This window comes from Ranitomeya variabilis, chromosome 4 (genome assembly GCF_051348905.1).
Source record: "Ranitomeya variabilis isolate aRanVar5 chromosome 4, aRanVar5.hap1, whole genome shotgun sequence".
Lineage (NCBI taxonomy): Eukaryota > Metazoa > Chordata > Amphibia > Anura > Dendrobatidae > Ranitomeya > Ranitomeya variabilis.
Genome location: NC_135235.1, coordinates 293,392,379 through 293,416,364, shown reverse-complemented (window position 1 = coordinate 293,416,364; position 23,986 = coordinate 293,392,379). Strand labels below are relative to the sequence as shown.

At 45.0% G+C, this 23,986-nt stretch overlaps 3 protein-coding genes and 1 non-coding gene across 6 annotated transcripts in view; 3 read left to right on the top strand and 1 right to left on the bottom strand.

The window, feature by feature from the left end:
• Positions 1–52: 52 nt before the first annotated feature.
• PPCS (phosphopantothenoylcysteine synthetase) lies at positions 53–4,884 on the top strand. Its single transcript, XM_077250217.1, has 3 exons — positions 53–657; positions 1,709–1,812; positions 3,450–4,884. The coding sequence occupies exons 1-3, from the start codon at positions 129–131 to the stop codon at positions 3,777–3,779; spliced, it is 963 nt and encodes a 320-aa protein (XP_077106332.1). The 5' UTR covers positions 53–128; the 3' UTR covers positions 3,780–4,884.
• Positions 4,885–6,027: 1,143 nt separating this feature from the next.
• Positions 6,028–18,277, bottom strand: UTP3 (UTP3 small subunit processome component). The gene is made up of 16 exons (XM_077250216.1): positions 18,146–18,277; positions 13,134–13,218; positions 12,459–12,515; positions 12,247–12,303; positions 12,039–12,159; positions 11,544–11,618; positions 10,574–10,698; positions 10,028–10,174; positions 9,449–9,520; positions 8,933–8,973; positions 8,745–8,841; positions 8,520–8,660; positions 7,551–7,672; positions 7,402–7,459; positions 7,012–7,119; positions 6,028–6,212 (listed from the first exon to the last, which is right to left on the bottom strand). Exons 1-16 carry the CDS (start codon positions 18,160–18,162, stop codon positions 6,123–6,125), a joined length of 1,413 nt encoding a protein of 470 aa, XP_077106331.1. The 5' UTR covers positions 18,163–18,277; the 3' UTR covers positions 6,028–6,122.
• Positions 18,278–18,297: 20 nt separating this feature from the next.
• The window catches only part of CCDC30 (coiled-coil domain containing 30), a 58,735-nt gene continuing 53,046 nt past the window's right edge, over positions 18,298–23,986 (top strand). For 2 of the 3 annotated variants that reach the window (XM_077250212.1, XM_077250214.1), the window contains exons 1-2: positions 18,298–18,581; positions 20,689–20,943. In XM_077250212.1, coding sequence (XP_077106327.1) covers positions 20,935–20,943 — 9 coding nt within the window. In that variant the 5' untranslated portion in view covers positions 18,298–18,581; positions 20,689–20,934. The remainder of the gene's footprint in view (positions 18,582–20,688; positions 20,944–23,986) is intronic. The other variant, XM_077250213.1, reaches the window with a different exon arrangement.
• TRNAF-GAA (transfer RNA phenylalanine (anticodon GAA)) lies at positions 22,315–22,387 on the top strand. The gene has a single exon. It is a non-coding gene; the product is annotated as a tRNA-Phe (tRNA).

Below are 23,986 nucleotides of genomic sequence, written 5' to 3'. Positions count from 1 at the left end.
GAAATGCCCTATTCCAAGATGGCGCCCCTGCACTTCCGTCGCGGGCTGGCGGAAGTGACGTAACCTAAATCCGCTGCATACTAGTGACAGCTCTGCTGCCCTGAAGTTCCCCATAAGACGCGCACACTATGGCCGAGCCCAACCCCACAGAACAGATCCGCCAGGACTTTGCTCCCCCACAGGCACCGGTGGAGGACGCCGCCCGGGCGATGGAAGCCTTTGCCCGGGGTCACCACGCTGAGGGGCGCAGAGTGGTGCTAATCACCTCCGGAGGCACCAAGGTCCCGCTGGAATCCCGCACTGTGCGCTTCCTGGATAATTTCAGCAGCGGCCGCAGGGGGGCAGCATCGGCCGAGTACTTCCTGCAGGCTGGCTACGCCGTGATCTTCCTGCACAGACACCGCTCCATGTACCCGTACAGCCGGCGCTATGCTGCCACCAACTGGCTGGATGTCTTACGGCTGCACCTTCCCAGCGCCCCCGGGGACAACGCTCCCAGAGTGGAGGCCGAGCAGAGCCTGCTGCCCGGGATCGTGCAGATCCTACAGGACTACAACAGCATGAAGGAGTCCGGCCGACTGCTGCCCATAGACTTCAGCACCCTGTCCGACTACCTGCACCTGCTGCTGGCCGCTGCGCAGGCGCTCAGCCCTCTAGGTGTGTGCAAGACGCACTTCCCCCGAAAAAGCTGCATCAAAATAGAATTATATATAAATAGAATATATATATATATATATATATATATATATATATATATAATATTATTTTATATATTTTACTTATATTTATTTTTAGATATTTTATGTATATATTTTTCATATATTTTGTATATATTTTATTTATATATTACATTTTATTATTTATTTTAATATTTATATATTACGTTTTATTTATGTATTTTATTATTTATATATTACATTTTATTTTATGTATTACATTTCTTTTTAACGTTCTTTTTTCAAATATTTTGCATTGATTTCTGCATTTTCTATTTTTTTTTTTTTACTTGTACCTGAAATTAGATGAAGGTTTGTACGAAGCACTGCAGGACTTTTAATAGTACAAGTTCAGTGTAAAAGTACCGCCGCAGTCTGGGATTCGTAAAGCGTACAAACATGGTTCAATCTGACGCTGTGGATCCACATTGTGCGTCCCTGGTTTAAGGCTGTAAAGTGCTGCAATACGATCACAGCTGTTAGTCTCCAGTGCTGGCTGTATAACACAGCTGGCACACGCTGTATGAAGAGGGTTCAGCTCCTGAGCGCCTCCCCCACGCAGCGGTGCGTTTATCCTGTGTACTCCAGATGTATGGTGGATGTTACTAATGGTACTGTAAGCTGAGCGGACCCCGGACTGGCTAGGTGCTGATGCCGGTCCTGCCTATAGGGAATAGAACGTGGGTACTCAACTGCACACAGCCCCAGTATATGGTCTGATAACGGTAATGTAGACCAGTGAGTGAGCACTAATATTTCCTCTGGAGATGGAGAGCCTCACGCTGCCTTTCCAGATGTGGAATACTCTTATGATAAAGGCATTCCAGAAGTGCATTTTTGGTTGGCACCATAATGGTTTTAGCGTTGCCGGATAGTACGGTAAAGAATGGCCGCGCACTTGTGCGTTTAGTATAATAACTGATAGTTGATCTTTAGCTGCCATGTTACTTATGTATTGTACCATCCAATGTCGTTTGTTTCCTTCCCACCAGGATCTAGTGCCATGTTCTACCTGGCTGCGGCCGTATCGGACTTCTACATCCCAGCGTCGGAGATACCGGAGCACAAGATCCAGTCATCCAGCGGACCCTTACAGGTGCTTCAATTCACTATGCACCTAAAATATCATCTCACGACGCTGGGAGCCCACAACAATCTCCAGATTAGGAGACTTGTGTCCCCTGTTGTATGATCTCAGCCTGCATGTGCCCTGCTGCTCCAGTTACGTCCATGGGAGAGAGTGGCGCACGCACCATTTTTAGGACCATAGGTGGAACTGTGGGATGCATGCACGATCAAATTGTTCGATTGTCTTCCGTGGTCATGGTTTTGTGACAAGGGGAGAAAGATGGGTGAAACACCATCGATCGAACAATTATTACAACTCTCGTGGATAGGTGTTAAAGGGAACCTGTCACCTGAATTTGGCGGGAACAGTTTTGGGTCATATGGGCGGGGTTTTCGGGTGTTTGGGTGTTTGATTCACCCTTTCCTTACTCGCTGGCTGCATGCTGGCCACAATATTGGATTGAAGTTCATTCTCTGTCCTCCGGAGTACACGCCAGCGCAAGGCAATATTGTTCTGGGTGAAATGTCCAAGCGTGCAGAAGGGCTAACGTTCTAGGTGAAATGTCCAAGCGTGCAGAAAGGCTAATGTTCTGGGTGAAATGTCCAAGCGTGCAGAAGGGCTAACGTTCTGGGTGAAATGCACAAGCTTGCAGAAGGGCTAATGTTCTGGGTGAAATGTCCAAGCGTGCAGAAGGGCTAACGTTCTAGGTGAAATGTCCAAGCGTGCAGAAAGGCTAATGTTCTGGGTGAAATGTCCAAGCGTGCAGAAGGGCTAACGTTCTGGGTGAAATGCACAAGCTTGCAGAAGGGCTAATGTTCTGGGTGAAATGTCCACACGTGCAGAAGGGCTAATGTTCTGGGTGAAATGTCCACGCGTGCAGAAGGGCTAATGTTCTGGGTGAAATGTCCAAGCGTGCAGAAGGGCTACTGGGTGAAAAGCCAAGCGTGTAGAAGGGCTAATGTTCTGGGTGAAATGCCCAAGCGTGCAGAAGGGCTAATGTTCTGGGTGAAATGTCCAAGCGTGCAGAAGGGCTAACGTTCTAGGTGAAATGTCCAAGCGTGCAGAAAGGCTAATGTTCTGGGTGAAATGTCCAAGCGTGCAGAAGGGCTAACGTTCTGGGTGAAATGCACAAGCTTGCAGAAGGGCTAATGTTCTGGGTGAAATGTCCACACGTGCAGAAGGGCTAATGTTCTGGGTGAAATGTCCACGCGTGCAGAAGGGCTAATGTTCTGGGTGAAATGTCCAAGCGTGCAGAAGGGCTACTGGGTGAAAAGCCAAGCGTGTAGAAGGGCTAATGTTCTGGGTGAAATGCCCAAGCGTGCAGAAGGGCTAATGTTCTGGGTGAAATGTCCAAGCGTGCAGAAGGGCCAATGTTCTTGGTGAAATGTCCACAAACGTGCAGAAGGGCTAATGTTCTGGGTGAAATGTCCAAGCGTGCAGAAGGGTTAGTGTTCTGGGTGAAATACCACATGTTGGACTAATACAACTTTTTGTAACAAACTTGGATTGTTGTCTATTTGTACTCTTCTAATAAGTCTGCAAGCAAAATGTAGTATTCTATGTATCCCATTTATTTGCCACAGAAGCCACTGGTTGGTTTACCCCAGTTTAGTTAGATGTTAGTCTGTAATATCTGTTCCTTTTTTTTTTTTTTTTAATTTCAGATCACAATGAAGATGGTTCCCAAAATGCTGTCCCCCTTAGTGAAGGACTGGGCTCCCAAAGCCTTTGTTATTTCTTTTAAATTAGAAACTGATACAGAAATCCTAATTGAGAAAGCGCGGAAAGCGTTGGAGACTTACCGGCATCAGGTGGTGGTGGCGAATATCCTAGACACGCGGAGAGCGTACGTGGTGGTCGTGACCAGCACAGAAGAGTCAAAACTGTCCGTATCTGATGAAGAAGACAGCTCCGGGGTGGAGATAGAAGATAAAATCATCAACGATCTGACCTTACGTCACACACAATTTATGAAAAGGAATGAAGTCAATTAGCTGCCATCCTCCAGGCCCAGTATAAAGTAGGGGACTACTATGATGTTACCTCTGTTATGAGGGGTTTTGCAGACTGCGTTGAACTTTAGATGTCTGGTCTTGGACCCCCAGTAATGCTCTGCTTCACGTCCAGTTTTAGGGTTATTCCTGACCATCCAACGTGCTGTAGATGTTTCTACACCATCTTTGGCATTTTGCTGTTGTGTTAGGAAAAGGTTCCTATAGAAAATGTCAGGTTCCTTGCTTTTCTCTTACAAAATGGGGGAAGATCTGACACCCGATGTAAGTGAATATACTTTAATATTCATGACTCAGTCTAGAATGAAGAGTTCATATAACTAAGCGATGTTCATGCAACCAATAATCAGGGCCTAAACCAGGCGAAAGGCTTTCAGATGGAAGTCTCTCTCCTTGACTCCTATGGATACTCTTCCTGCAGACTTAATGATCAGTACTGTCTGTGTACGATTACCTAGAATTTATACAGCGAACTAATGTACTCCATGCTCCGATCCTTAGCTCCGGCCAGGGAGGTACTTTTGGTTTCTGCACATTACCAAAACTGCTTCTGAAGGGGGCTGGCTAACTGCTAGCTTAAAAAGTTAAACTGTCCCCCACCTATCACGGCCAAAGAGCTAATTTAAAAGGGTTTTGAAAACTTTTGCTATAAGATGTGGTAGCCATAAAGTGCAAACTAAGTATTACCGCACTTTGCCTTGCCTGGTCCAACGCCGGCTCTCCGCTGCTACCCGTCTTGTCTGCAGTGCAACAGCCAATCAGTGAGTTCAGGGGGTTCTGCTCATATAGACAGCAATAGCCGCTCACCTCATAGACTGAATGTTGATCTGTCGATGAGGCGAGCAGCAGCTAGTCCTCGCTAGACCCAGGGAGGGTGTGAGATACTCGTCTTATGTATTTTTTATTACTACTGCAGCTTACCGAGCAAAGGGAAAACATCTAACTATTGAAATTTGAGGGAGCTGGCTTTGCTATTGAAATAGCCGGCCCCTTTACCTACTGCTCTTATGCCTTATACAGGGAAAAAAACTGTACTTGTTCATGTCTGTTTTGCTGCTAAAGAGGCACGTGGTGTTTTTACTATACTTCTGGGACTTTATAAAATAGACATTGTACATACGGCATCTGATGGCGGATACCACAGAGGTGTTCTTCCCTACAAGCATTACTTTTAGGTGAGATTATCTAGATTTATGGGCATCTGTTGGAGACCTGTAGGTGTTGTGCAGGTGTAGTGATGAGCGAGCATGCTCGTGTGCTGAGTGTTTTCGGCCTGCTCAAAAATTGTTAAGAGTCCCTTCGGCTGCATGTCTCGCGACTGTTCAGCAGCCGCAACACATACAGGAACAGGGCCTCGAATATATTTTTTGAGCACGCCGAAGACACTCGGCACCCGAGCATGCTCAGATAACACCTTATCCCAACATGCTCACTCATCACTATGTCTGCAATAACTGAACCTCTATTAGCCCAGTAAGTCAGACATAGTATGTTAGGGGGCGCCTGTAGGTCTGTGTATTTTATCATGCTGCTAGAATTCCCACCATGAATAGAACTAGTCCAGACTTTAGTCTGACTTTCTCACAACTGCAATTTGTTACACTGTATTAGTGTAGTTCCGTTTTATGCATCAGTTCTCATAATCTTCCCCAAATCTGTCTACTGGAGTAATAATAATTAGACCTTTATGGCCATGGATTCAGTTCTTGGTATCTGACCCTCTGCTGTAATCTTTGCATTGAATGTAAGATATGGATTACTGGTAAATCTTTTCAATACGTCTCACGTCATGTTTTCTGGAAATAGTTTGGAAGGACTTTTTTTTTTGTCTAGTTCTAGTCAGTTGTGGTTATGTGGGATGTGCCGCAGGCTGCATACACACATCAGTGCGTTACGTCTTAGGACTGCCCGTTTTTTTTCGTCGGGACAGCACGCGGACCTGTAGAGTTTCACTGATTCATATGCACCTCTGATTTAAAAACGGATTTGTGTGTTAGGTCTGTGAGACTCCAAGCAGGTCTTATTGATTTTTGCAGATCAGACTTGCCCATTCAAGTCTATAAAAGATCCGTATAAAACGGATGGAAAACTAAAAACATTGTATTTCACGTTTCCATCAGATTTTGATACGTTTTTAAATGATCCATTGTTAGGAGTCAAAGGATTGTAAAAAAAAAATAGTGATGAGTCCCCTTTGAATATTGAATAACAAAGACAAACAGAAAATTCCAGCAATTAAAAAATCTTGTTAATGTAAACTTTTAACAGAACGTGTGAAAAACATGAAAATCTACATAGTTACAAATATAAGTACAGTCTCCAACTTTATTTAAGCTTGATGCTCTTCTTAACTCCGGCACGGATACCAGAGACCTCCCCGGAGTATCGGGCTTCTTCCTTGCGGACCTCACGTACCTGTTAACACAGACAAAAGTCAGTGAAGGAAAGCGTGGAGACCATTCTTAGGCATTTCTTCACAACCATCTTTCGGATTAAAAAAGCGCACATGTCCATCACCCGAGGGGTGAGAGGATAAACGGAAATGGGGTATTGGTCATAATGCATAATCCAGACCGTCCTAAAGCAAGTTTTTTACTTCTTGATCCCCGGTGTTGATCAACTGGATCAAACATTTTATACATTAAAATAAGGATTTGTTAAATTTTTTTTGTTTAGAAGAAAGTATGTCCTGGCTGGCTAATTAAAAGAACCGCGGATGCTGGCACGTAGGAGGCAGTTCTTTGGGCGGCAGTCTGATGGCCACAGATTACTGACGTGGCTGCTGGACCAAGCAAAGGCTGTCACCTCGGGAGTTTTAGCTGGAGACTTCACTGGCAAACTTTCAAGACATTCACAGATGAAAGCAACTCTTTGCACTAGACAGCCCATGGGGCGAGGCGGTGCTTGCGCAGGGGGCGCTAAGATCTGTGTTGGAGCCTCTGTCCCAGATTCCAAGATGTTTGATGGAAAGAATAGCACTATTCTTCTCGTTAAAACAATGGAAACCTTACTGTAATCCATCAAACCCTAATATAAATCCCAAGGGCTTATTAGAGGTCATTAATGTCTGTTGTGTGATGATTCGCCTCTAGACTGGCTTATGTCTGCACCGTGAACAGGTTACCGACTAGATCTGAACTTTCCAGTTAGTTGGTCACCAACGTCATCTGCTAGTTCTGATCAATGCAGCAGAATGCAGAATACAGATACATACCTGGCCCTTTCTGCGGATCTTCGCACGCCTGAACTTCTCTCTGTGCTTAACCCTTGGGTTACGGTCAATCTTCCGTCTTTTCGGTGTAAGCCCCTTATTCTTAGCAATCTGCAATGAACAAAGAGACCCATGTCAAGCCTGAGTGCCTTCCCCTTCGTTTATTCCTAACATACCACTATAAGAGAAAAGGAGGAATAAAGTTTTACATGGGGACTTTTCTTGGATCTGCTCCGTTATAGGTGGATGATCACATTGATGACGAAGCACCCCAGATTCCCTGGATCAATGGGATCTATAAAGCTCATGCCTCTTTGTCGCTACTTATGAGATTTCTATTACTAGAAAAACTTTTCTTGGGGGGTAATTGTTTTCTTCTAATTGGCACGTTACCTGATAAGTGATGGCTCTCTTCGCATTGGGATCTGTTTCTTCAGATGGGGTCTCTTCACTAAAAAAAACACAAACAAATCTGCAGCATTAGGGAGGTATTAGGAAACTTAAGAAAGCCTCATTATCTCATGGTCAGTAAGACTACGTACATCGTCTGCTCCTCTACAGGTTTTCGCTTTTGTAGCAATCTGTTCTCCATCATTCTGTAGTATTTGAGAGCATCATCTTCATCCATATCACTGTCGTCGTCTTCAGGCTCAGGTACGGGGCGCTGTATTTCATAAAGAAGAATACATTATAGATCTGAGCAGAAGGCGGATGATTGTAATGTGGTGTCCTAATGTCACGGTAATCCTAGATCACGTGTAGGATCAGAGACTTACAATAGTGGGATTGCCCATTTTGTCTTAAAGGTCCACAAGAAGGTATTAATGAAGGGGGATCCTGACAGTGATACCACTTCCATTATCCAAGGAAGGCGACTTTGAAAAGTGTATCTCACTATAGAGGACCCTTGTTAGGTATGGACTATAGCGAGCCCCAAAACTCACCATATAATGGTTTTGGTTTATTTCCAGCAATACCACCCGTAGACCATAACTCCACCTACATGTTAGGTCTGGGCAGCATTAGGCTCGTGGAATTTGCTTTAAATTATTTTTTTTTATCACAACCTTTATGCCATATCCACTAAATATGCCAAGTTTGATCAGTGAGGGGTCAAAGGATAAGAAAAACTAATGATACCAAGAGTGGGCTCAGCTGCTGTCTGGATACAGAATCACAGAAATAACTGTGTATGTCAAAGTCAATTTGATTTTTAGTGTCCCCCACTGATTGATAGAAGTCGCTGCTTTGGAATAGTTGCTTGTGCAGAGAAAACTATCAAGGTGTAATATGGCTACTATACTATAACCATGGATGTTTGTTGAGGGCATGCACGTGACCATATTAGTGTGATGGAGATGCCAATTATTGCATTCTACTAGATTTCATTTTGGAGTACAATGCCATATGCAGCCAGTATGCTTCCACATTGGTTGTATACGGTGCAATTGCCATTTCACACAATATAGAATAATGCATTTTGAACAGAATCTTCATTTTTATCCCCTTACCTTGGTAGCCGCTTTTTTAGAGGGTTTAGGCTGACTGGTATTAATCTTCCCTTCAGAAAGGTTTTTCTGAAAATCTTCAGAGAGCAGCAGGCGAATTTCTGGAGATATCATTTCATCCACAACAAGTAGGTCATTGATCAGCTAAAATAATGAGAAGAGATGTTTAGGCAAGAGGACTGACAACGGCGAAGACGATGGTGATCCAGAACGGAAAAAATGACTCACATTCCTGTACGTGACCAGTCTCTCGATCACAGGGTGGCCGGTGATGGGTATTCTTTTTGCTTTCAGCAGCAGGTAGTAACTAATGTTTGTGCAATAACTAATAAATACAGAAGAGATGAGAGAACAGAATAATTATACAAAGAGTGAGGTCCAGAGAAATAAGAGCAAAACCTCCTGATGATACTTACTTTAAGTACAGCTGGTATTTGGTCTGTAGATAGTCGCTGCCCTGTAAAGAACAACCATAAATCATTTAATTCAACTAATGGTGGTGATTCAGTCACTGAGAACTCGCTCCCAATCATGGCCAATGCAACCCATTGATGGAGAAGTAATCTTTCAATGCTCGCACGCAAGTTTCTGGACTATGGAGACTACATATGATGTGTTCACTACCAGTTGACAGATATTTTAAGAAAAATTCGGGCAAAACTGATCAGCCTCAAGCCTCCCATGTGCGGTCAGCTGAGAAGATTTATTTCTTCTATTACAGCCCTTCTCTGGCAGCTCACCAGTATGTGTGCTTACGATACAGCGCCTCTGTCGGGTTGAGACACAGGCCTTGGGGAGCTGTGTTTTTCAGATCACAGCCTGACCGAACGCACGACTTTAAGAGCCATTTCAACCAAAGAGCTTATTATAATTATTACAGGTAGGAATCACTGAGAAAATGTCAGCAGCAGTCTTGCAGCAACATTCATTACCTTTCCTTTAGGGATAATTCCATCTGTTATCATTTGGATCAATGGCTGCAATTCATTTTTCACTTCAGCTAACTATGAAACACACACGAAGAAAAGAAAAAAGATTAAAAAGAAGCCTGGATTATTAAAGCTACAGAATCTTTCAACCAGCTGGTAGGTAATTTTTAGGGGAGAATGATGCAAAATAATTCTCCAGATTGAAGAACTTAAAGAGCAGGTACATATAATGTGGCACTACTAGAGTTTATTTATTATGCTTTGCTTATCTATCACTATCATATTCTGCAGCACTTTACAGATATTATCATTACTGTCCCCATTGCGGCTCACAATCTAGATTCCCTATCAGTATGGGAATGTGGGAGGAAACCGGAGAAACCCATGCAAACACAGGGAGAACACATTCAAACTCCTTGCAGATGTTCTCCTTGGCAGGACTTGAATCCAGGACCCCAGTGCTGCAAAGCAACAGTGCTAACCACTGAACCACCATACAGTGCTAACCACTGAGCCACCATTGTGTAGGAGAGCATTTATGAGGCCAGTATTGAACATGAGATCAGCGAGAAGTCACGTTACCTTTTGCTTAAGATCTTGAACCAGCTCCATCAATTCAGGAGATTCCTTCTTCAATAATTTCCTCTTCTCCTTATCAGACATCTTATTCAAGTCTTTTACAATCTTCTGCTCAGCGGGCGTCTCTTCGCTAGGCTTTTCTGCAAATTCCTATAAAAATAAAAAAAACAGTGTAGGTGACTCCCTCTGTTGTGTCAAAGGTATACACATAGGGTAGTGTTCCTGACGTATACCAATTTTTTGTAACTGCATGTCTCTGTTTGGAAAAATGCAATAGAATACTATTCCATCCAGATGAAAGAAAGGAATACATAAAGTATACCAGCTCGACATGTCACAGGAATACATTTTTGCCATTTGTTGGAAGAACGGGACCCTATGAATAATTTGGCATATGCACCTGTAGTTTTCCTTGCACATACACCGAACAGACACCACAAATCTGATGTGATTGGACTATATCGCTTGGCATTGACAAGGTAGCGTGTAGTAGAAACATCTACCAATCTGTGGTTATAGAAAAATGAATAAAAAACTATAGAATCTTACCTGGATGAAATCCAACCCATAATCTTCTTCATTGAGAGTCTTTGCCAAACGCCTCTGAATATTCTGCGCTTCCTCCTCCTCATCCTCAGCCTCGGCTTCCAGCTCTTCTTTAGTTTTTTTTACTTCTGTTAAAAAAATGAGACACATATTAGATATCTACTTTTAGATTCAAGACAGATATATTATTTTTTAAATACATCTCCAAATCCGCACAAAGCCCCCAGTGAACTGAAGGCAAAGACCGTTTTCTAAAGTTTACATAAAATTTGCAATGGTGTACGTTTTTTTTTACAAGTTTTAAAAGTTACATATTTGGTTTTTCCAATCAGTCCTTAAAAGGGGATATCCATTTTCAATAAAGCGGTCATCAAATTGTGTAACGGTACATAAAATATCACAGCTCTAGCCGGTCACTGAGCTCAACCTCTGCATGGGCACTGAGTTGGGGGTGAGCGGCGACGTGCGCTGCTGACGTGACATAACCACTTTAGTCACAGACCCAAGAAGGCAGGAGAATAGCAATGAAGGGTGAGTACCTGATAATGGTGATGGTTACATCCTTGAGAAACAGATTTTTTTCTCTGGCTTCATACGCATTGCCTCCATGGTGCATCCGTTTTTCAATACTGAAGCAGGTGAAATGTCTAAACTTTTATTTATCCACTCACTTTCATCAATGGAGCAATGAAACACGGATGGAGAACTGAAATACTAAGTAGTTTCCATGTTTCATCCGTTTCCATTGAATATTCCATACACCTCACTGGTTGAGCTTGATCCACAACATGGATAAGAATAGGATCTCCTCCGAGTCTCACGGACCAGACCCACTGATCTGTTTTTAAAACTGATGTGTGTATGGACCAATGAAACTCTATGGGTCTGTGTACTGTCTGAGAAATAAAAAGGGCCGCGCACAGATGTGTGAATGCAGCCTACAACAAATGTAAGTTCATGAAGCCGTCCTTACTTTTCTTTTGTTCTTTGTAGTCTGTGTCATAATATAGCTTCTTCCTTAGTCCCCACGCCATTTCATCTGGAAGACCTGAAGAAAAAAACAAAACATAATTATGTCGGTGTATTATATGGACACAGCAATCCAACTTATCACAGTGAAGCCCTGATCTCCGTAAATTCACTTTGCACCAGACGTTGGTATTGTCAACAGTGATGAGCGAACGTGCTAGATTAAGGTGTTATCTGAGCATGCTCGGGTGCTAACAGAGTGTCTTTGGCGTGCTCGAAAATATGTACATGTCCCTGCGGCTGCATGTCTTGCACTGTCAGACAACACCAACACATGCAGGGATTGCCTAAACGGACTACAAAGTAGGTAAAAAAAGAAGCGTTCCTCTTTGCTCTTTTAATTGGGTGGATCCCAGAGATCAGACTCCCCATACTCAGGAAGAGATGACATTATGATCACTAAACCCCTTTATGGTAAGATTTGGCCATACTTGCTCACCATCTTTGTCACGATCTTCTATATCACTGTCCATGGATATGTGATCATCTTCCTCTTCATCATCATCATCCTCGTCTCCTTCACCCTCATCATCCTCAATATCAAGAGGCATGACCTCATCCTGCAAAAAGTATAAAAGAAAACTCAGGACTTTTAAGCACCACAAAGTGATATGATTATATCTGCAAGTGCACAGAGGCTTCCATACCTCGCTGTCATACTGCTCTTCATCGCTGTCAAATTTTACTCCTTTTTCTATCAGGTTCTGTGAAGAATTGTAAGAAAATAAAATGTGGTCAAATGTGAACTGGTAAGATGTCAGCGAGAACACAGACGGAATAACATAAATGGGAAAGAAGTAGCCTGTGCAGATTCATAGTGTTAGGTCTATACAGAGCTCAGAAGTGGAAATGGCTTTACCTGAAATTTCTCCTCGTGATATCTATCAATTTCATCATTATAGTAATTCGAGGATAACTGTAAAAAGAGACAATGGTTAGGTCATCCCTTTAAGTAGCCAAATAAACATTGCACACATTATGTTTTAGCTTGCAAATATCTCATTTAAAGGGATTTTTAGGAACAGTCACCAATGAGATTGGCTGGAGCAGACCCTGACGGGAAACCATCGCTGCAGCCCAGTAACCCACGGCCAGCAGGAAGGACCCGAGCATCAGCGGGGGAACCACAGTGCTGAAAGGGCAGGGAATTAATAGTTCGGTGCTTGGTCTTTTATTTCCGCTTCCCCCATTGTTTCCCTATCCCTCCCACTTTAGCTAATTTTGCAGGGCAGCAATTTCTAAAAGGAAACTCTCAAAGGGGATGTTCCCATTGGGATAACACATCTGTAGGTCCAAAGAGAACATATGGATTCCCCTTTATTAGTCAGGGAAGAGGAGATCCTGACCTAGAGATCCAGTGCAAACATTATTACAGGGCAGCATCACTGCATTATACATGAACCCACAGCTCCACTCAGGATATGGCAGCTGTTTTGCAGGAGTCATTTAAACCGTGAGTAGTGCAGATGGGGCAAAACCTTTCATGAAATTCATTATATCCAATTTCAAAGGAAAATCTGCTTCAGCCACTCACCTCTTTAGATGACGGGACGTCTGCTTTAGACAGCGATTCGTCATATACATCTTCATTTGCTTTTTCCGTCCTAGGTCTTAGAATCCTATAAGAATTGGATATTCATAGTTACGGCATCCTTATAGTAATTTGGACTAAAAACAATTATTGCATTGCTAAAATGCATGACAAATGGAAGAAAGTTACCTGAATCTGAGGATTAAATTGTGTTCTGCTGTGAACAAACCCGTTGTGTTCGCTATTTAAAAGTAACTTAATAGCTAATACGTACCGTCCAATCTGCGGGCATCGTGTACCAGACACTGGCTGTATGTACTCAGCCAGGTATGGTTGACTCTGAAATGTCGCGCTGTTTCAGAGAAAAATATACTTTAAAAGCTGCACAAGAGCCTAGACTTGTCAGACAGGCAGGTCCCTGGCAGTGTGTTCTAGCCATCTGCCAGGTCTCTTCCTATGCACACACTCAGGTAAAGACCTGTCACATAAGGGGAGTGATGGGGAGAAGCTTTGGCCCGCCTGTCTGACTAGTCACCCATGCAGCTCAGTCCAGGTGGCTTTTAAACTATCTTTTTCTCTGAAACGCCGCAGGATTTCAAAGTCTAACCCATGTGGCTGATATACAGTGTCTGATACATGATGCATGAAACAGTCTTCTAATCAAGGCATTGATTTGCGGGACTCCAGGTTAGTGGTATGCAGTGGCTAGATGGGAGGCAGCAAATCTCTTACCTCCCGGCGTTGCATTTGATTAGTCAGGGCCGGCACTACATCATCTATGCGACGTGATGCACAGCTGACGACACAGCAGCCTTGGCTAATCAAAAGCAGCACCGGGGTCGACGTGTGACCGCATACCACTAACCTGGACGCTGGACTGCAGTCCCGAGAATCGATCCCCTCATCTCTACTGATCATGTCTGGGTTTTTTGTGTACTGAGTTTGTATGTTCTCCCCGTGTTTGCGTGGGTTTCCTCCGGTTTCCTCCCACATTCGAAAGACATACGGATAGGGAATTTAGATTGTGAGCCCCATCAGGGACAGTAACGATGATGTGTGCAAACTGTAAAGCACTGCGGAATATGTTAGCGCTATATAAAAATAAAGATTATTATTATTACTGTGTGTCGGCAAAAGATTGATAAAATGTGTACCTCATTTATTTTTCTTACATCAGATTTGCCCATACAATTTTATTGATTTGTTAACCCCTTAACGACCACCGATACGCCTTTTAACGGCGGCCACTAAGGGTACTTAAACCACAGCGCCGTTAATTAACGGTGCTGTGGAAAAAGTAAATAGCGCCCCCCAGAGTCGGATTTTCTCTGGGGTCTCGGTTGCCGAGGGTAGCCGAGACCCCAGAGAACATGATTCGGGGGGTTTTACCGACCCCCGAGTTGCGATCGCCGGTAATTAACCGTTTACCGGCGGTCGCAAAAAAAAACAACGCGATTTGCCATTTAATTTCTCTGTCCTCCGATGTGATCGCACATCGGAGGACAGAGAAATAGTGTCCCCGATGGCCCCCAATAGCCCCCCAATACTCACCTATCTCCCCCGGTGCTCCTCGTGGCTCCCGATGGGCGCCGCCATCTTTTTTCCGGGAAAAAATGGCGGGCGCATGCGCAGTGCGCCCGCCGCCCGGTACCCGGAAGATCCGAGACCCCAAAGAACATGATCGGGGTCGGTTTTCACCGACCCCTGTTTTGCGATCGCCGGTAATTAACTGTTTACCGGCGACCGCAAAAAAAAAAAAAGCGATCTGTAATTCTCTGTCCTCTGATGTGATCGCACATCAGAGGACAGAGAAATAGGGGGATTCGGGGACCCTATCATACTCACCCGGTGTCCCTGGGTCCTCCTGCGTCTCCTCTTGCCGGCCGGCTTCTTCCTCGGTAAAGAAAATGGCGGGCGCATGCGCAGTGCGCCCGCCATCTGCTGCCATCTGCCGGCCGGCAGGAGAGACGAGTTGGGGCTAAAATTAGGGTTAGGGTTAGGGCTAGGGTTGGGGCTAAATTTAGGGTTAGGGTTGGGGCTAAATTTAGGGTTAGGGCTAGGGTTAGGCTACTTTCACACTAGCGTTTTTTGGCTTCCGTCGCAATGCGTCGTTGGAGAAAAAACGCATCCTGCAAAAGTGCTTGCAGGATGCGTTTTTTCTCCATTGACTTGCATTAGCGACACATTGCGACGGATTGCCACACGTCGCATCCGTCGTGCGACGGATGCGTCGTGCTTTGGCGGACCGTCAGCACAAAAAAACGCTACATGTAACTTTTTTTTGTGCGACGTGTCCGCCATTTCCGACCGCGCGTGCGCGGCCGGAACTCCGCCCCCGCCTCCCCGCACCTCACAATGGGGCAGCGGATGCGTTGAAAAAACAGCATCCGCTGCACCCGTTGTGCGGCGCTTACAACGCTAGCGTCGGTATGTCGGCCCGACACACTGCGATGGGCCAAGTACGACGCTAGTGTGAAAGTAGCCTTAGGCTTCTTTCACAATTGCGTCGGTACGGGGCGGTCTCAATGCGTTGGCCCGACGTACCGACGCACGTTGTGAAAATTGTGCACAACGTGGGCAGCGGATGCAGTTTTTCAACGCATCCGCTGCCCAGTCTATGTCCTGGGGAGGAGGGGGCAGAGTTACGGCCACGCATGCGTGGAAATGGCGGACGCGACGTACAAAAAAAAGGTTACATTGAACTTTTTTTGTGACGACGGTCCGCCAAAACACAACGGATCCAGTGCACGATGGACGCGACGTGTGGCCATCCGTCGGTAATACAAGTCTATGGGCAAAAAAGGCATCCTGTGGGCACATTTGCAGGATCCGTTTTTTTTCCAAAACGACGGATTGCGACGGATGCCACACGACGCAAGTGTGAAAGTAGCCTTAGGGTTAGGGTTAAATTTAGGGTTAGGGTTGGGATTAGGGTTAGGATTAGGGTTGGTATTAGGGTTACGTTTGGGATTAGGGTTACGTTTGGGATTAGGGTTGGGATTAGGGTTAGGGTTGGGATTAGGGTTAAGGTTAGGGTTGAGATTAGGGTTAGGTTTGAGGTTAGGGTTGGGATTAGGGTTAGGTTTGAGGTTAGGGTTGAGATTAGGGTTTGGGGTGTGTTGGATTTAGGGTTTTGATTAGGGTTATGGTTAGGGTTGAGATTAGGGTTGTGATTATCGTTAGGGTTGTGATTAGGATTATGGATCGGGTTGAGATTAGGGTTAGGGGTGTGTTGGAGTTAGGGTTGGAGTTAGAATTGGGGGGTTTCCACTGTTTAGGTACATCAGGGGGTCTCCAAACACGACAGCCAATTTTGCGCTAAAAAAGTCAAATGGTGCTCCCTCCCTTCTGAACTCTGCCGTGTGCCCAAACAGTGGTTTACCCCCACATATGGGGTACCAGCATACTCAGGACAAATTGGAGAACAAATATTGGCGTCCAATTTCTCTTGTTACCCTTGTGAAAATAAAAACTTGGGGGCTAAAAAATCTTTTTTGTGGAAAAAAAAAATATTTTCTATTTTCACTACTCTGCATTATAAACTTCTGTGAAGCACCTGGGCATTCAAAGTTCTCACCACATATCTAGACAAGTTCCTTGGGGGGGTCTAGTTTCCAAAATGGGGTCACTTGTGGGGGGTTTCTACTGTTTAGGTACATCAGTGGCTCTGCAAACGCAACATATCGCCCGCAGACCATTCTATCAAAAGCCTGCATTCCAAAATGGCGCTCCTTCCCTTCCGAGCTCTGCCGTGCGCCCAAACAGTGGTTTACCCCCACATATTGGGTACCAGCATACTCAGGACAAATTGGACAACAACTTTTGGGGTCCAATTTCTCTTGTTACCCTTGTGAAAATAAAAATTTGGGGGCTAAAAAATCTTTTTTGTGGGAAAAAAATATTTTTTATTTTCACGACTCTGCATTATAAACTTCTGTGATGCACTTGGGCATTCAAAGTTCTCACTACACATCTAGATAAGTTCCATGGGGGGTCTAGTTTCCAAAATGGGGTCACTTTTGGGGGGTTTCTACTGTTTAGGCACATCAGCGGCTCTCCAAACGTGACATGGTGTCCGATCTCAATTCCAGCCAATTCTACATTGAAAAAGTAAAACGACACTCCTTCTCTTCCAAGCTCTGCGATGCGCCCAAACAGTGGTTTACCCCCACATATGGGGTATCGACGTACTAAGGAGAAATTGCACAACAACTTTTGTGGTCTAATTTCTCCTGTTACCCTTGTGAAAATAAAAATTTGGGGGCAAAAAGATCATTTTTATAGAAAAAATGCGATTTTTTATTTTCACGGCTCTACGTTATAAACTTCTGTGAAGCACTTGGGGGTTCAAAGTGCTCACCACACATCTCGATAAGTTCCTTGGGGGGTCTAGTTTCCAAAATGGTATCACTTGTGGGGGGTTTCCACTGTTTAGGCACATCAGGGGCTCTGCAAACGCAACATGGCATCCGATCTCAATTCCAGCCAATTCTGCATTGAAACAGTCAAACGGCGCTCCTTCACTTCCAAGCTCTGCGGTGCACCCAAACAGTGGTTTACCCCCACATATGGGGTATCGACGTACTCAGGAGAAATTGCACAACAACTTTTGTGGTCTAATTTCTCCTGTTACCCTTGTCAAAATAAGAATTTGTGGGCGAAAAGTTAGAGTCAATTTGCAGCACTTGGTAGCAACCGCAGACTGCAGCTATATACACCGGTCACATCGGCCACCGGCGGTGACAACAGCTGATCTATCTTCTATTGATGGCCTAGTGTTAGGAGAGGTCATCAGCATAAAAGTAATGGACAACTCATTAAGTCCTTTAGATGCATGGATAATTATTCCCATTAACCCCTTGCATAAAAAATATGTACCCCCAAAATGATGCAATTAAACTCTGCAAACATGTCAGCCAAAAATCAATCTTATATAATATATGGGAAATAAAGAAGTTATTGCTTCCCAGAAGACAGGTTGGAAAAACCAGCCCCCCGCACATCACACTCCTCACCTCCGAGGCTTCCCCATGCTGCCGCAGTCTATTCCGGCTCAGCTCTCAGGTGCATACAACATCCGGTCCGTCAAAAACATATCGTCCCTCCAGCAACCAAGACAGTAATGTTGGTTCCTAACCGACTTTTTTTTTTTTTTTTTTTTAATCTGGACGGAAGGATTTTGTGGCGAACACTGTCTGCTGGAAGCTGTAACCATGACGACGACCCCCCTCCCCGGCGGCTCGTAGATCGCAGAAGGAGGAGGCGGAGGGAGAGCCCCTCACACTGGGCAGGACTCCCCGGGGATCTGTCCCGTCCCGGACCCGTGTGTGACCCGTGGATCGGAGCTGCTGCGCGGTGTAGAGGACGGATCGGGTCTAGGAGCGGATCTGGTGCTCAGGGATTAGCGCAGGGATTATCAGCATGTGAGGAGGGACGTGGATGTGGGCACAGGTGAGTGTGAGTGGGGTCTCTGTGTCTGGATATCCTGCAGGATGAGTGGTGGGTGGAGGAGGCGTAGTTCTCACCCACAACTCACCGGGTGACACGGCTGCCCATAACTTTGGGCACCAACGACCATCACCTTTAAGGCACCACCGACCCAACTGGGCGCAAGTAACTGATCAATATGGGACCATGATGACCGCCCCTTGGGACCATGAGAACAGATCCCATTGGGACCACAATGACTGATCTCTTTGGGACCACGATGACCGATCCCATTGGGACCACGATGACCGATCCCATTGGGACCATGATGACCGATCCCTTTGGGACCACGATGACTGATCCCTTTGGGACCACAATGACCGATCCCTTTGGGACCACGATGACCGATTTATTTGGGACCATGATGACTGATCCCATTGGGACCACAATGACTGATCTCTTTGGGACCACGATGACCGATCCCATTGGGACCACGATGACCGATCCCATTGGGACCATGATGACCGATCCCTTTGGGACCACGATGACTGATCCCTTTGGGACCACAATGACCGATCCCTTTGGGACCACGATGACCGATTTATTTGGGACCATGATGACTGATCCCATTGGGACCACGATGACTGATCTCTTAAGGATCATGATGACCGATCCCATAGGCACCACGATGAACGATCTCTTTGGGACCATGATGACCGATCCCATAGGGACCACGATGATGATCCCTTTGGTACCATGAAGACCGATCCCATTGGGACCACAATGTCTGATACCATTGGGACCATGATGACCGATCTCTTTGGGACCACGATGACCGATCCCTTTGGGACCACGATGACCAATCCCATTGGGACCACGATGACCGATCCCATTGGGACCATGATGACCGATCCCTTTGGAACCACAGTGACCGATGCTTTTGAAATAACAATGACCAATCTCTTTGGGACCATGATGACATCGCTTTGGGACCATGATGACCGATCCCTTTGGAACCACAGTGACCGATGCTTTTGAAATAACAATGACCAATCTCTTTGGGACCATGATGACATCCCTTTGGGACCATGATGACCGATCCCATTGGGACCAAGATGACCAATCCTTTTGGGACCACGATGACCGATCCCTTTGGGACCACGATGACTGATCCCTTTGGGACCACGATGACCGATTTCTTTGGGACCATGATGACTGATCCCATTGGGACCATGATGACTGATCTCTTTGGGATCATGATGACCGATCCCATAGGGACCACGATGACCGATCCCATAGGGACCACGATGACCGATCTCTTTGGGACCATGATGACCGATGTCATTGGGACCATGATGACCGATCCCTTTGGGACCACGATGACTGATCCCTTTGGGACCACGATGACTGATCCCTTTGGGACCCCGATGACCGATCTCTTTGGGACCACGATGACCGATCTCTTTGGGACCACGATGACCGATCCCTTTGGGACCACAATGACCGATTTCTTTGGGACCATGATGACCGATACCATTGGGACCACGATGACCGATCTCTTTGGGACCATGATGACCGATCCCATAGGGACCACGATGATGATCCCTTTGGTACCATGAAGACCGATCCCATTGGGACCACGATGTCTGATACTATTGGGACCACGATGACCGATCCCTTTGGGACCACGATGACCGATCTCTTTGGGACCACGATGACCGATCCCTTTGGGACCACGATGACTGATCTCTTTGGGACCACGATGACCGATCTCTTTGGGACCACGATGACCGATCCCTTTGGGACCACGATGACTGATCTCTTTGGGACCACAATGACTGATCTCTTTGGGACCACGATGACTGATCTCTTTGGGACCACGATGACTGATCTCTTTGGGACCACGATGACCGATCTGTTTGAGACCACGATGAACGATCCCTTTGGGACTATGATGGCCAATCCTCATTGAGACCACAAAGAGTCATCCTTTTGGCACCACAATCCCATTGAGAAACCACTGAATCATCAGTTAGGGGCAGTCTGGGGGTTGATGACCTAATGATACTGGTAACTTTTTTTAGGAGATTATTTTATGGAATGGTTTAATTAAATGACTTATCTATTCAAGGTGGATCGGGTCGGCAGCATGGTTTGTATTGGATTTACAGCAGAACTAGAGGTCCACTGACTTAAAGACAAGACCTCCAGATGCCCACCTTCTCCTCACACCGCATGTCTTGGTGCTGCCTCCTTCCTGCATTTCCTTCTTCTCATCCCTGCACATGGACTATGATGAGATCTGTCCGCTCTCTCCATTCGTTTCTTATGGACGAGCCTTGTGATGAAGACATGACAGCCGGGAGCTAACACTACAATGGATAAGGTAACAGCGGCCGCCTGCAGTATGTCAGCGTTAATAATTCATTCTTCTTAGTAAGTCCCATCCTTCCCTTTTCAATATGAGTTTTTAATAAAAAATTATCATTTTACTCTTTTAGGAACAACAGGGAGAATTCACGTTATTCTTCCCGGGAGCCGCCGGCTTTCAGTTAGAGGCGCGGCAGTGCAGCATCAGTCACTGCTTAGTACACTGAGCAGATGCTATTATCACAGCCCGCTGTACACAGATGTGCTGCACTGCGAGCTGTCAATCAAACTGCTTCCAGTGTAGTGATCAGTGACTGAAGGCGCGCTGGCACTTCTCCATAACTGAAAGCCGGCGGCTCCTGGTAGCTTTCATTAAGGCAGTCTGAGAGCTATTAACCTGCAGATTAACCCTATATCTGAATTTAGGGACACAACAGGTTCCCTTTAATTGCTTTATGCTACTTACCCATCATGGTGATTACTGACCTATAGCATAAAGTCATCATCCCACTTATTCTGCACAGTCAATGCCATAAAAAAATTTAGTTGTGTCCCTTATAACTCTTCATTTGGCGTACGGGCAACAAAAAGTTGTACCAAATGTAACCTTTTGTGACTCGTATGAATGAAGATGTGCAAAACTTCTGTATCAGGTACTACATCCCAATGGCCCAATTCATCATTTAATTTTATAAGTCACCATTTTTTTTTAATCTTTTGGCATTCATTGACATTTTTCTGCAGCAAATTTTTCAAATTGTGCACGTGGACCATTAATTTTGCACAAAATATATAACAGTTTTTGCTTTTATATTTTATATATTTATTATTATTCTATAGTAAATATGAATTATATGTTTATATAATAGTATATTATAATATAATAATACATAATGTAATGATGTAATCATATAAAAGTATAATAAAAATCATATAATGTAATGTGATATATTATCACATCTTTATTATTTTGTATATTTTATATTTTTTTAAATCTATCTTTTTTCTTTCAATTTTTTCCTGTATTTTGTAGCACAAAAAAAGTCCCTCGTTCCGCTAATATATATATTTTTTAATTACAGATGCACAGAAAATCACTCCAGGCTATGGGGGGGTTAATTAATTAATTAAATGTAGTGATTTAAAAATAAAACTAATTTTTATTTGATGAATGAGTCACAAACATTTGGCAATTACAACTACAAAAAAAGGCAAAAAAAAAATTAAAAAAAAGGCACAAATTAAAAGAACAGTAAGGAACGAAAACCCCCAAAATGACAAAAAAGGCAGAAATGCAGTAATGAATAAGAAGTTCTGCAGCAGCTGTAGTATTCGTGTTCCCAGCATGTTGTTGCTGAGTGCATTAACCTTTGCACTTCCTCGCCTGGCCGAAATAGCTCAGTTGGGAGAGCGTTAGACTGAAGATCTAAAGGTCCCTGGTTCGATCCCGGGTTTCGGCAGAAGTTTTGGAAATCTTGTGGTTTCCCTTTTTTTTTTTTTTGAGGTGACACCATGTGTAATAATCCATGTATAATATGGAGTTATGTGACTTTATATTACAGTTCTTCGCCACCTTTAAGTCTTCTCTGCTTGCTGTCACTGTGAATATTGGTCGTCCAGGCAGCAGTAGGGTGCAGGGAGGTATGCTGGGAGTTGTAGTTCCTAGCTAATGTGTAGGGATGTAGATGATATGGGGTGGCTTATATTTTCGGAGCGTGACTCGGACTTGAACAGATTGGGAGTAAATGTTATTTCCTAAATTGGAAATGGAGTCCGTTTCCTCCACAGCTTACAGTGTAATGGAAAAAGCGCAGGAGATTTATAAAGCAGCCGGCGAGCAGTTTACATTACAGGGTTGTTCTGGGGGACGTGGCGGACAGAAGCTCGTACGGGTGGGATACAGCGGCATTTATTAAAGGGGTATACCCATCATATGGGCCCTCTATGGCTGACACTGTATATGGGGCCTCTATGGCTGACTCTGTATATGGGGCCTCTATGGCTGACACTGTATATGGGTCCTCTATGGCTGACTCTGTATATGGGGTCTCTATCGCTGACTCTGTATATGGGGTCTCTATGGCTGACACTGTATATGGGGCCTCTATGGCTGACTCTGTATATGGGGCCTCTATGGCTGACTCTGTATATGGGGTCTCTATCGCTGACTCTGTATATGGGGTCTCTATGGCTGACACTGTATATGGGGCCTCTATGGCTGACTCTGTATATGGGGCCTCTATGGCTGACACTGTATATGGGGCCTCTATGGCTGACACTGTATATGGGGCCTCTATGGCTGACTCTGTATATGGGGCCTCTATGGCTGACACTGTATATGGGGCCTCTATGGCTGACTCTGTATATGGGGCCTCTATGGCTGACACTGTATATGGGCCCTCTATGGCTGACACTGTATATGGGGTCTCTATGGCTGACACTGTATATGGGGCCTCTATGGCTGACTCTGTATATGGGGCCTCTATGGCTGACACTGTATATGGGGCCTCTATGGCTGACTCTGTATATGGGGCCTCTATGGCTGACACTGTATATGGGGCCTCTATGGCTGACACTGTATATGGGGCCTCTATGGCTGACTCTGTATATGGGGCCTCTATGGCTGACACTGTATATGGGCCCTCTATGGCTGACACTGTATATGGGTCCTCTATGGCTGACTCTGTATATGGGGTCTCTATCGCTGACTCTGTATATGGGGCCTCTATGGCTGACACTGTATATGGGGCCTCTATGGCTGACTCTGTATATGGGGCCTCTATGGCTGACACTGTATATGGGGCCTCTATGGCTGACACTGTATATGGGGCCTCTATGGCTGACTCTGTATATGGGGCCTCTATGGCTGACACTGTATATGGGCCCTCTATGGCTGACACTGTATATGGGTCCTCTATGGCTGACTCTGTATATGGGGTCTCTATCGCTGACTCTGTATATGGGGTCTCTATGGCTGACTCTGTATATGGGGTCTCTATCGCTGACTCTGTATATGGGGTCTCTATGGCTGACACTGTATATGGGGCCTCTATGGCTGA